This window comes from Corvus moneduloides, chromosome 3 (genome assembly GCF_009650955.1).
Source record: "Corvus moneduloides isolate bCorMon1 chromosome 3, bCorMon1.pri, whole genome shotgun sequence".
Lineage (NCBI taxonomy): Eukaryota > Metazoa > Chordata > Aves > Passeriformes > Corvidae > Corvus > Corvus moneduloides.
Window position 1 is genome coordinate 80,459,164 of NC_045478.1, and position 14,493 is coordinate 80,473,656.

Sequence of the window (14,493 nt, forward strand, 5' to 3'; positions counted from 1 at the left end):
TGATCCAGACACACACTCACAGAACCATCCTGGAAACTTGGCAGAATGGCAGAAGTTCCTTTTGACACGGTAAACCCTTCACTTGTCACCTCCACTGAGCTTTGGACAACTCACCTGGCAACAGTAGCATTAACAAATCCCTTCAAGTCCTAGGCAATCTGATGAGGAAGTGTAGGAGTGTACTGAGGACAGAAACTGGTCCTCAGCATCTGCATTCTGAAAACAAAATTGGAACCCCTTAACTCTAATATTCCTAAGTCCCTCCTGGTCTTGGGTTTGTGTGCACTAGCTCTGTGCGTTATTTTACTCTTCTCACAGGAGCACTATGAGAGTTCATGTTGCTAATATGCCCCAAACACAAATAGTTTCACTTTGAAAAACTATGTTTCAGTCTTAGTATCATTAATTGTATTATGTTTCAGGAGTGATACTCACAGACATGCAATGACACCTGAAAGGGACAGAAAAGTTCAAGCATCCAGAAAGGTGAGAAATAATAAGGAACTGAATTAATTTGTACTATGGCACTTTAATAGTTTGTTTCTCCAAGGGAGAATTTTAGCCAACATACTGTGCAGCTCAGGTAAAATCTGTTAATGTGTGCACTGCCAAAGTTTTTGGGGAAAAAAAAAAAAAGAAACATTTTAAGCAAGCTTTGGTGTTGTAAGCATTCTTCTGAGCATGGTTGGGTTATACAGTACTTAATAACATGTGGTTTTAATGTAGCTAGTATTTTAACTGAAAATAAATCACTCCTTTGTTGGACCTTTGTCCTCGTTTTTCTAGAATGACATGTGGTTTAAATGTCTAAAAGGAAAAGTGATATAAATTCCATCACATAAGGTCTCTGGTATAGTACCAGCAGGATTGTAAATTATCTTCAATAGTTGAATTATCGTGAAAATATGCCAAGAAGAAAGAGAAGTTCTCCAAAACTGTCCACCACTTGTTCCTAAACAGCCTGATGCTCTAAAGGCCTCCTATTCATGGATGATCTAATATGCTTTAAAATCAACAGTCACCAAATTTATTGGAATATAAAATTCACATTTGAAATCTTATTTTGTATTATATAACCATGGAAACATTTTAAATCTGTTGGGCATTACTGTGCTTCAGTATATGCAAAATAAAACCATGAGGAAGATCTCTTATCAAGTTAAGCTCTGAAACTGTGTATAGTTAAAATATTATTTCCAGTTCTGTTTTTCTTTATTTACCAAGGTATTACTGAAGAAGAATAATTATGACACAGAGATGAGGTCCAAACCTGATAGAAGAAATGCAATCAGGTGATCAAGATAAAAAGAAGACATATAAAAACATTCATACTCAGAATATTAATGGCCATTAAATTATTAATTCAGAGGAGCTAAATTCCTTCCAAATAAAAAAGAACTCAATGAAAAGAAAAGAAATTATAATATTTTCAATAAATTTGTAAGATTATACCATCTGATCATCTGCCTCTGTGCCCCGCCTTCAAAATCTGTTGCATAACTTTCAATAATTTTTCCAAAGAAAAAGAATTCAATATATTTAAGAGCTATACAGTTATGCAAAATAACAGCTGAGAAAGGATGAAAATAATTAATTCCTGACATGACTGGGAGAAAGGCTGAAACATGAGCTCACATCAAAAATACCAGAGGAGAGATAGTTGTAGGTAAACCTTGCAGCTCCTAACATGCATAAATAAGTGATGGGTGACATTCTAATCCATAGGGGAAAAAACCTTCCACATGGCCATTGCTCATGACCATTTGGCAAAGGCAAATCTGGGATTCACTGGACAAAGTCTCCTTTGACTGCACCCAGAAAATTCTTGTCTACAGGCCCCTCTGTGCACCTTGTAGTAGTGTAAGTAATGAAGATGACTCACGTGAATCTCAAATTAGTAGGATGAGTCTAGACGTATGTGGTTTGCCAGAATTTTGTTTACATAAATCAATCAATCAATAAATAAATACATCTAAAGGGATACCATTAAAGTCTCTTACACACAGATTCAACTTTGCTATTTATCTAGGAGAGGAATCATTCAGATCAGGATGGACCCTGATTATTTTGATATGAAGACCGAGAATGAAAGGTGATAGGACTTACCTGGTGCCTTTGTGCTGATTAATCAGCCCACAGCTTTTGAATTGTCAGCACTGTCTCTGACAAAAGCAGGCTAAAGCACTCTTATGAAGTGAGCAGTGTCCCTCTGGTGACAAACCTTAGAGCAGAGGGGACTCTGAGGCTGCAAGGTTTTGGAAGCATGACAAGCACTGTGTAATGCTGCAAAGCTTTACTTTTTTTTTTTTAAATCTGTTTTTGTTTAAACTTTTGGAACTTTCTAGTGGAAAAATAAGGGGCTTGAAACTGTAATTGGTTTCTTACTAGAATTCCCACTATACTTTATTTCTCTTCCTAACTGAAGTATTAACAAGGAAGCCAGCAGGCTCAAGCTGGAATCTGGTATATGATGTGTTAAAAAGACTTCTAGGTTCTAAGACCCGTTAAAATCTGGCTGAAATGCAGCCTAATTTGCCTATAGTCATACAATGAGAGGAACTAAATTTGCAGATATGCATGTCCAGCTGTAATTTGGAATTATGTCAATGACTAACTCAGTGAGACTTTATCCTCTCAACTCCAGGTAAATGGGCTTTTACATCCCACAACCTTGTGGGGAATTGGAAAAAAAAAATCTCCTGAAATTGACCATGAAGAGGCATGAGTTTACCTTAAATCAGCTCACTGGGACTCTGTTAGCTGGATTGGTACAAGGCTTATTGCATTTTAGCACAGTATGTTGGCCAATGAGTTGGTTGTACCTCTGTGACTCAGCACCAGGACTGTAAAAGCAACCAGAGGATTAATAAGACAAACACATCTTGGGGCATAAAGCTGAATACAAAAATAGGTGTATGGGAGTGGACAGAAATACACAGAACTGAAGAGAGTACAGAGTTGTAGCTATTTGGGCAGGTTTTCTTTCTGAATTCCCCTGGTGACAATTCTGGCTCCCAGGGGAGAACAGTAACCAGAAAGCACAAGCAAAATGTAAAATCAGCTTAATTCTGATCTAAGTTACTATGTGCAATAGAAAATCTTCACCTAAGAAGTGAAGTGGTGCCACTACATTGCTGCAGGATCTTCCTGAGATAGCACTGAAGTCAACAGGAAATTCTGGAAATGGAGTTAACCTCACAAACAGCACCAGCCTGACTGGGAACTAATCTCATTTTATGCTTTATTTCCAACAGTACAACTCCAAAAACACTGAGCTTCAGGAAAAAAACACATGCACCAACTTCAAGTCTGCTGGCTAATCCTTGAATAATATATCAAACAGAGAGAAGTTTGTTACTGCAAAGTAGAAGCTTATCATTATAACAATGACACAAACTCATCAAGGGTGTAAACACCATCTCTAAGGTGACATTCAGTACAATTGATTTACAGGAATTTTGGGGCTCTACAGGGAGTTGTAACCCAGATTCTCTCATGGAAAGTAAACAGCTTGCAAAAGTATAGATAAATCTCTTGCAAAGGTTTCGCTTTAGTTCATCTGGTATTTCTCGGTTTGCTACTTGTCTCAGTAAGAATAAAAATACCTTTCTCAGTCTCAATACATGGAGCAAACTTTGCTTGCTACCCAAGAGATTACTGCGTTTGACACAATTTTGTTACATATTTATGCTAAAAGTACACTTCATCCTTTACTTATTTTATTATATATGGAATATTCTGTTGAACATATTAGTAACATTTACTACTTTGTAAAAACTGTATATAAAGTGTTTAACTTAATCATTTGAAGAAGTTTCCTTGAGAGTTTCCCACAGATAGTCAGCTGTTTTTACACTAAAGAGAAAGCTTTTCTAGAGTCACACAGATGTGAACAAGCAGACCTAGTATAGACACACATAATACAAAGACCTTTCACTGCTTCCCTTTGCAGCTTGATTTTGCCAGAATACCTGTATGCACTTGTCCTTAAACTTAGAAACATGCAGTGCAACAAGCTGTTTAAAGTTAACTATTTACTTGAGCACTTTACTGAATTTTCCTAGCAACAGTCCATAATTTGTTTCTGCTTCTGTGCTTCTTTCCCACTGCTATACCCTTTTGGTAAGTGGTAGTGATATGATAAAAGTCAAATGGTCTTAATTTGTAGTTAATTTAACACAAAAATTTTATTCAGAGCACAAGACACCACTTGGTTTATATGGAATGAACCACTCATGAAAATTTCCCATTATATTTGACCTAGGTCAATGTATATTCTAAAGGACTGATCATGTCTAACAGCAAAGCAGATAAAAAGCTGTAGCCTCTAGTGATGGGAAACACGTAGCAAGCTATACATGCTGAAAGTATCAGTTTTAAAGATGCAGAGATGTTAGCCTCTTGGGTTGGAAAGGATGTCGGCACAGACATTTAGCCTGACAGAGCCATAAAATAATGACTTGCTGCTTCGTGACAAGAGCTGGCCAACTCTTTCACTATTTATTTTTATAGCTGCTTTCTGGATTCAAACAAAACAGCAGAGCGATCTTAGCCTGAACTCTCCTCTATTGGCATCTAACAGACAGAGCCAGGCAGTGTGGGGTTTCTTGGTTGTTTTCTTTTTGCTTTTTCTTTTTCTTTTTTCCCCCCCCACATTTTGCAACCACACAGCAATTTAGATATCTAAGCTCTAAGATAAAATAAGGAATGCTGTGCTGGATTCCCTCTTGGCACACTATTTCAGTTTGCTAAGTCACATTTGGAGAGATACAGTCTGATTAGGACTGAATCAAATACTTCAAGAAAAACTAAAGCAACAGCTTTCTGATTTTTTAGATGCCAAAGGCTACACTAGTTTTCTGAGCAGAGCAGAGATTTGATAGTTTGGAGAAGTCTAGTTTACTAATTCTGAAATTCTGAGAAGGTCTGCAACTGTTTGTGGTTCCTAGTCTTCAGTGCAGTATTATTGTTTCAGCATTCTCTACTTCCCTTCTTTTAGGATGTTCATTTTTATATGAGGTCTGAAACTTAAACTGAAAATACATGAGCAGAAATGAAAACTCCACAAAAAAGACCCCAAAAAGATTAATTTCAAATCAAATTGCTGTAGTGCATATTTGATTTTATGAAGACCCATTTTTTGTACATGAGAATGCTTTTAAATGCCTTATTTCTGTGCAGTCTGGCTTCAGCAAATTCTCCTTGGAGAAATACTATCAATAAAAATTTATAATTTTAAAAAGAGACCAATTCCATCTACAGAAAACTGTGGATACTATTCCAGTGTTACTTGTCCTGTGTTCTAAGTACCACTAGATACATTTAAAAGAGCAAAGGATATTCCACAAAAAAGTATTCCAAACGTACTTAAAACTTTATTCATTGCCATTAAATACATACTAGAAAGTATAATTAATCAGAAGCCAACTCCACGTGATTTCAGAGACAACACAAATTGTAACTTCTCTACGCAGATACCTTTTTCACCAAGATGTTGAATGTTTTGTTTTTCAACACTTCCACTACAGTGTCCTGATGTGTAACGTCTTGAAACATAATATAAACGAACACTCAAAACTCAAATGAGGTTGGGGCTGACAAGTGTTTGTATCAGGACTGCCAGCATCACAGTCTGGAAACTTGCAGTCATCCTACAGATTAAACACAGTGTCTACAGTGAGAAAATATGTCTGAAAAAGGAGGAGACAGCTTCTAGCTAAAAGTATTTTAAGAGACAAAAATCTGCCCTATAATCAATTTTCCCCTGTAAGGTTTATTTTCAAAAATTCCAAAGCTAGTACCACTTCTCAATATATTATTTTTTTAAATATATTTTTCAAAATAATGAAAAAACCTGTATCACTCTTTTTTTTTTTTTTTCATAAAAGATGAGAAGAAAAAAGAAAAGGGAGAGGAGAAAAGGTAGAGATGAGGACATGTGAGAACTGTCCTGTTTTCAATGTACAGACTGTGCAAGGTCTCACTCTGTTCAGGTTTATTGTTAAGACTGACACCTCGGTCCAGTCCCACTTTCACTCATTTCAGTTAGAAAAAGAACCATACCTACTCACTACTTTATTCTCTCTCCAAATGAAACACCTTGGGAGCATGTTCCACCTCCCAAACACATCCCACAGGGCTGCCTTCCAGGCAGCAGGTGCACTGGCCAAGGCAAGGTCCCTGCCCACACTCGGAGCTAAGGGACGTGCTCAGGCACCGCAAGCACACGTCAAGCTCACACCCGCCTGGCTCACAGGCAAACCTGGGCTGGATGGCAGCCTCCATGGGAATTCTGGAAAAGGTGTGCACTCAGAAACCACATCCAGCATTTACAAACCAGTTCTGTAGCTAGCGGGCAACTGTAATGTTTCTCCAAATTACGCTTGGATTCATTAATTATGGGACCAAGATTAACTTGTGGTCTCAAAACAACTACTGCCCAGCAATGCCTTCATTCTATTCACAAAGGGAAAATTCTATTGGCATGTTTATTCAAAGGCAGAAATTTCAGTTTATCTAAGAATGCTTTTAATCCATTCATTAACACATTGTGCTAATAGTTTAAATGAGTGAAACTTTTCTCTATTTCTGAAAGCCTTAATTTAAAGAAACAAATGCTGAGCATTTTTTTCTTTGAGGAAAGCAAATAGTAAAATACCTATTTTATGAGAAATTTCACTCCTATTTTGATGTGCTTTGATTCTTTATGTGGCTTGTGAGAATGAAGATATTACCTTTTGTCATATCTATGATAGCTCATAAAAGAACAGCATTTTTAAACAGTGAGGCTCTTTAAGATACCATAAATGAATTAAGCTAAACATGATCTACCTAGGGTTTCTAATGGAGAAAGGGGATCTACATAGCCACAGAATAAAAATGACTCTGCTCTGTGTGATGGCTCCCCTTGGTGTACTCACAAAGCAGTAAGTCACTGCCGGGGCCAGCTCGGCAAATACTGAATACATACTCAGTGTTAGCCAGATTAAATTCCAAACCCCTCAGAAATTAAATATCACTGTGTAAAGCTCTAACATTGCAATTTTCAGTAAAGACCACTTAGAGATTTGTGAAAATCCAGTTTAGCAGTTTCTTGTAAACCCAGGTTGCTGTTACATGATGATAGTGAAGTAAGGAAATGTGATGCAAGCTGGCAGTGGAGATTTTATAGTGACTGACTCCAGCCATTAGAGAAGTCTTACTTTAGTGAAGTACTGGTAGAGAAACCGCAAAATCCAAGTACCTCAGCTGGGATATTTTAAGAATTCTGTGTTAGGGCAGAGGTATGCTGGCAAGACGGTACATATGAATTTGTTTTTTCACTGATCACAATGATCACTTTGATCACAAACACCAAATATTACTACTGAGCCTCTTGTTTGATATATTCAGAATATTAGTCTCCAGGTCCCCAATTATCGGCGAGGTACATTCACTAAAAAACAAACTGAGGAATGAAATGAATATTCTTAACACTATTTAAGAAACAAGAAGAGAAATAGAAGAAAGAAAGAAAAAAAAAAAAGCTGAACAGCCTTAAACCTGTAAAAGAAGGCACCTCTGTGCATGCTGCCTGCTGGGAACAGTCCATCTTTTCCCTGAGCCACATAGATACAGTCCTCAGGAAAGCACAGCTGGCCAGTGCCCAAAGTGCAACAGGGAGCACTTCCCTGCATGGTTCTCATACTGTCTCCTTGCATTGCTTAATTAATTTGTGCAGACATAACGTCTGTGTTTTCTGAGCAGTTTAAAAGCAATTATATTGCTTTTCCACTTCTTGTACGTTTTGTTCCTTTGGCTATGCTGGGCCAAATTTACTGTGAAGCACTTGTGTGTGCATGTGGCTGATCCGCATCACAGGTGATATTTTAACAGTCCTCCTAACACAAGTAGTATTTCTCAGCTGTCAACACACATTTATTTATTAGATCCGTAATGTGGTTGCACAGTAAATGTCTGTGTCAAGCAAGTGGCAAATCTCCAGAATTTCAGAGTTAAGATTCTGTTTGTAAAAGTATCCAAAAATGTGGACGCTCATCTACAGTGTACACAGATTATATGAGACCTTAGAATCTCCAAAGATAGGCTGGAAAATTTACAATATTTTAACTTGTTACAGCATTTCCAAGCTTAGTAATGGATTCCAGCAATGGCTGGAAGTGGACTTAAAATAAAAAAAGTTACAAAATTAATGTCTTCAGGAAAAAAAAAGCGATTAGAACAATCCGTTTTGATGGTGATTTTGTTACAGGTGGGTTCATTCATTTTCAGGTTTGTTTAAACTGTTTTGTTCTCTGCTGCTGTCATCAGGAACTAGAAGTACAAGGGAAAAAGTTGTTTAAATGCTGCCATTTTACTGTGATCTTTTAAGCTTCAGGATCTAAAAATGGTTTCCTTTGCAATGCTAAAGAATTGCCTGGGCTGAGCACTCTTGCTGTGAATGGAACTTGAATTAGAAAGGAAAGCAAGCACACACAGAGCAAACTATCCCTTTGTAATTTTAGTATTTAAGTGTTCAAAACCAAATAGATGAGAAAAATGTTGAGAACAGGTGAGAAAGAGAAAAAAGAGTCAATCTAAATTTGGCTTTCTCAAGAAAAAAGAAATCACAGTTCTGAATATACAAACAAGAAATGATGGACTCAAAATTATTCCAAAAGGCTGTCAACATAAATTGTCAAGGTCTTTAGATTTCTACTGATAGACTGAACCAAACAAAGAGCTAGTCACCATTAAATTAATTAAAATAGTACCTGGAAATATTTAGTTTTCAGAGAAGATTTTTGTGAGGTGAATAAGGATATTTTTCAGAAGACAGGAGGAGACAGACTTAAGATAGCCTTTTTTGATCAATGGTGGATGATCATCACAGCATGGATTTAAAGTTGTGAAGTTTATACCAGGAACCATCTCTTTTCTCCCTTCAGAACATCCGCATGAAAATGTTTCTTTCTTTCTTTCCCTTTTACCTGCAAGCTCAAACCTTGTTTCAAAACCAGTGCTTTAATGGGGCGTTAGGGTGGGTGTCTGTTTTTTCAGGGGGTACAGACAAACACTTCCAATAGGATCTGTTTTCATTCCTACATGGAATGAAAGTAAATTCTGAAACCTTGAAAGTTGTTCTCTAATTAAACCATCACTTTTTGGTTAGCCCTAGTAAAATAATCCTCTGCTTTTTGATCAAGCATCACCTGCAACAACAAATTTAACCACTCAAAAGCAACTGGCTCAAAAGGTCTTAATCAGAGGACTTCCTTAGCTTTTTCAGAATGTTTGATATAAATTAGCCCTAGCAATGGTAAAACTGAAACTGCAGCTAAACCAAGGAACTGTCTTTTTCTTCTTTAAAACTTGCTTTTACTGCTTGAAATATTTCTGATGATCGCAGCCATAAGTAGGAATAAAGACATTGGTCACTTCAAAATTTAAGACTGCTTTACTGAATAAGAAATACTATGAAAATGTAAAATTACAAGAGCACTGGTCTCTTGCTGATATTGACCAAGTAAATTATTAGCAAATATCTGCCTATTACCAATCAAAGGAAAAAAACATTTGATTGATGAGAACGTGATGTGCACCTGCTATCAGCAAGACTTAAGGTGCCTAAGGTGTCTAGTTCCATTTCTGCAATTGTACTGACACTTTATCCATTAATAAGTACACAGCAAATGAGCACTTCTCCAAATTGCAGCTGTTGACTGAAGAAAAATTTGACAGCATCAATGAGGAAACCTTCAGTAGAGCAATTCTCATTTTAATGAAGAAAATTTCTTGCAGATGACCTTTTCAATATGGTATAAAAAACAATAAAGAAAAACACTCAAAACTAATTTCCATAAAGCTCTAATGTATAAAATGAACAAATACCAAGTGCACAATAATTGTCTCTGTGGTTCATGAGTGTAACAAAAGCTTTGGCTCACATAGCTTCATTATGTTATCCTTGTTCACCATAGTAAATAGCTCCATCATGTAATACAATGGTTTACTATGAAAGGGCTGAAGAATGAGGATACTGTTTCATCCAGGCAGAAGATGAGACAGAATGTCTCTTTGAAGCAGTCTTGATGCTTCAGAGGTTTGCAGGAGCTAACGGAGAGAGATGATGTGGAAAATTGCCTCCTAGAGGTTGAATTGGTGTGGCCCCTGGGGTTTTCTTTCCCCCACCCCCTGCCTCCACTCCCTGCCACTCTCTTTAGGACAGAGAGAAAGGGAAAGTAAATCTCTATGACCACTGCTATTACATTTTTGAGAGATCACTGTGTTGGGAATCACCCTACACTTCAGTAAGGAACTGCACTGTCTAGTACCACGCTAGTCTGAAAGTTAAAAGATTTAACTGCGGCTATTTTGTAGGGTTGCATGTCACCCAGTTTCTCTAAACAGAGATCAGAAGTAAAAGAGTGGGTGATATAGGTGGGAATGGCCTGTGAGGGCTCTATGCATTGCAAAGCTTTTTTTGTTTTTCACTTTTTTACACTCAACCCACCCTACCACCACCACCACCCCTGCCACACTACGTGATTGCAGTTAGGAAATACAAGACTTAATTTCACCGTCTCAAACTCAAAATACCAAATTGTAGTAGACAAGAAGCCTTGCAAGATAAAAATCATAAGAGTTTCTCTGAAATTGCCAGTGATATGGTCCTTCAGAACAAGAACCTAGCCATGCAATTTCCTTAATAGTCACTTACTATAAAATAAGTGGGTGTGGGAGTCATACTTTTGATGAAGGCTCAAGATTAATTTATCTTTAGATAGCATATTGTTATAGAAGTAACAGGATTGATTTCAACCCACTTGCTTTTAGAAAACTCTTCAAGTTCAGCACTCCTGGTTTTCCATTCACAGACATTTCAAACACTATTTTAGCGTCTATTATTTTTCATTATAGTCAAGGGAAACTTTTATTTTCTCACCTTTGCAATTGCCTCGGTAGGCTATTTCCAGCTGAGGGTCTTTGCATTTTGCTCGTTGAAATTCACACCGGGACAGAAAAGTTCTTCCATCAGATGCACAGAGTGATTTCTGGGGGGATCCTGCACAGTCCAGGCTGCATTCTCTGTCTTTGTCTTGGTCCACTCTCAAAAACTAGAAAAAAGATATTAATGCTGTAGGAATGGTATTCCCATGTGAAAACTGCACTGTGGTCCCCTTCCCCAGCAAACACATACAAATATTACCCAAAACTGAAAAGAAAGTTCTGCCTTTTTAGTCTATTCAAATCCTAGTCAATTCTTTATATCTGGGATTTTTCTGCTGCTGCTGGGAAATGGCAGTAACTGTAACATCTCCGTAATGTACATGAAATCAGTATCACAATTTGGAAGTCTCTGAACTGCTTTCAACCATTATGAATCTCAAGACAACAACTTGGAGTTTTTGAAGCGAAAATGGTGATGGCAGAAACATTCTTCACAAAAAAAGTGAGACAGCAATGGATGTTCGTCTATTTTATTACATATGTACTAATTATTCCACAATGACAAGCTGAAAAGTCTATTCTAAGATCCAAGCAGGATTTTTTTACATAAATATTCTCATTGTGGATTTCAGTGTGCCTCTTTCTAGTTTTGACACAAAGCCACACTGAACCCAACATAACTGTTCATCTCTCCACTGCCAAGACTGCAAGGCTCATGAGTTTGGCATCATCCTTGGCACGGTGAAAAGAAGGACCTTCTTACCCTGAAACACGCTGCCAAGAAAACCTAATTGGATCTGATGCTGCTACATGCCAGCTAAAAACAAAGACAAATGAAAAGATATTACATTATCTTCTGGGCTCTTGAAAAGCTGAGACTCGGAGTAGGTGAACTCAGTAAGTGCTCAGATGAATTTCTCTATCCTTCTGCTTCTGAACAAGCACAAAATTAAGCAAGGCATACAGCTACCAGGAGGTAATCATTCTCCTAAGCATCAGGAGGTGCCCAAGAAAAGGTCTTCATCCAGCTAAAGCCCTGTTTTCACTGGTGCTACTTCATCATTACAAACCTCAAGTAGAGAAAATTTTGAACTTCAGATGAGAAACTGAAATTAGAGGGAGGAAAATTTCAAGAAAAAAAAAAAAGAGGTCAAAGAGTAGTATTTGGGATTAAGAATTTAAAAAAAAAATGCTACATATAGTTCCCCTGCATTTTATTACACATAAGAATTATATGAAGAGTTATAAATCTCCATAATCTTCAAACTTAAACTGTGGTCTGTTTGCATTTCCTATCACTTAACATGAGGAAATACAGATGTTTTTCTGGAGAGTCTGTATGAAAATAGAGAGATTATCTCAAAGGTATCACTTTAAAATAGTGGTCAAATGGTTGGACTTTTACCAGAATTTTTATATTTTAGTGGCACACTAAGATAAAAATGAAAGCTTCCTTTTACCATTTTTTTTTTTTTTTGAGCAATTTTTTACTTTTAGGAATAATTAACTTCAGAAGCAAATTACTCACATAATACACACAAACCCCAAATTTTTCTCCATGAAATCTAGCTACAGAGTTCCAGAAGTGGAGGACAGATGCTCCTTTCTCCCCATTTCAGTGTTATTTTGCAGATCCTTCTTGCCAACAGAAATTAATAATTAGCTGAGTGGGAAGGGAGAAAAACTGAAGCCATCTCCCTTTACCTGCACAATGAGCAACAGTGAAGACAGGCATCCACGGCTCTGAACAACCTCCAAATCATGTTGGTCTCCAGGGCTTGCCTGGGTGCCCTGATGAGATGCACTGTGGGAGCCCTGTGAAGTCTTCCAAACTTCCCTTTCTTGCCTGGGAGGCATCTGCAGGACTCTGAGATTAGGCCTACCTAGGACTGTGAAAAGGACTTCTCAAGGACAAATGGACCACATGGGGCCCCTGGCAAAAAAATGGGATCCTGTCCTCTGCTTTACCTCTGACTTTCCCTGTGGATTTGGTGATGGCAAATCAAGTGATCTCCCTCTTTCTATTTTGTGAAGTAGGGATCTGAGTACAGCCTTTCTGTACATAGAAGCCACCCCTCTGTAGTGGCTAGGCACTTTGCCCCCCTTAATTTACCCTCAGCAAAATCCCTGTTGAGCAAAGAATTAGTTTTTAAAAGCACAGGAAGTCTTCGTGACCTACAGAAAATCATGCAGCAGGTCAGGGCACTGAACCCAGGCACCAGAACAAAACCACACATAGCAGCAGTCTAGCCTCTGTACCATTTTTCTCTCAGATTTTCCTCATTTGTTCTGTTTCGAGCTGTTGCAGGAGTTAAGATGGGTATGCCTGACAGTAACAATGTGGACAGAAAATCCCCTTAATTGTCTGAGGAACAAAATCCACTCCCTTGAGAGCATGATAGTTCACAGATAAAGCTGTATTTTAAAGGGCATTTATCCAAAGAGTTTTATTTAAGTATTTTATTATTTCAAAGCCTTAGAGGAGATTAGGGCAAATTAAGGGTTCAAGGATATTCAAGCAACCTGGAAAAGCAGAGGATGAAGACATACCCGGGAGACAAAACCACTTGAATAGCTTATTAGTTAGCCAAACCTCACTGGAGAATTTGGGTTGTACATTTAAACAATTTCCACCAGCCTCATGTAACTGAGGGATTTAAGAGCAGGAAGGACAAAAAGGCAAGCAAGTGTAAGGAAAGACGGCATGCAAAAGAGACTAGCAAATGTACTTAGAAAAAAACATACAGAAAGTATGTGATTGACATTTGGAAATACTTCATTATCATCTTTACTACAGCAGTATAAGATGATTCAAGTCAAAATCAGTATTGCTTGCTCACAAAGCCAAAGGAATTGATAAACACATCAAAAACTAATGCTGAAACAAGAAAGCGCTATGGAATTTTTCATGAGGTTTGCTATTTGTTCAAACAGGAACAAGCACAGTCCACTGACAGAAAAACTGGGATCACACTGGTGCACATCTTAGAGCTTTATGTTTCAGAGAAAATAGTCCTTTTGATTAAAATAAGGCAGTTTAGAGAGAGAGAAAAATGGTTCAATACGGACCAGAAAGTGACTCACTCTCAATATTGGCTCATCCATTTCTGTCTTTGAATTAATTTAACAAACAAATGTGTTATTGTACAAACATGTGATTCACTGAAAGACAAGCTTAAAGCAGCATTTCTGTTGAATGCTGGTAATGACTGAAATTAAGCCAACAATAGTTGACCAACCTGAGATGGAATTATTTTGAACAACCAGCACAAACTGGAAAATTATGGCTAAACCCTATTAAAAAGCAAAACACTTTTAGCAGAGAGGTGTTCTTGCCCTAATGACACAGAAACCAGCCTAGTCATGTTTCAAAAAGTTTGTTTCAATTAAAAATTATGCCCCAGATTAAAAAGGCACAACTCAACTGGAGTTGCTGTAACTTACCTTCTCCTTTACATTTCGGTATCATTTATTTCAGCCATTCCAAAGCATTATACTTGAAAACACACAGCTTCCAAGGGGCCTACTATTCTGTAGTAGGCACTGCTTTAAATGCTCATGTAG

At 37.5% G+C, this 14,493-nt stretch overlaps 1 protein-coding gene across 4 annotated transcripts in view; it reads right to left on the reverse strand.

Annotated features, from left to right (window-relative positions):
• Positions 1 to 14,493, reverse strand: part of SMOC2 (SPARC related modular calcium binding 2) — a 140,753-nt gene that overhangs the window by 84,301 nt on the left and 41,959 nt on the right. For all 4 annotated transcript variants that reach the window (XM_032102391.1, XM_032102390.1, XM_032102393.1 and 1 more), the window contains exon 2: positions 10,925 to 11,096. In XM_032102391.1, coding sequence (XP_031958282.1) covers positions 10,925 to 11,096 — 172 coding nt within the window. The remainder of the gene's footprint in view (positions 1 to 10,924; positions 11,097 to 14,493) is intronic.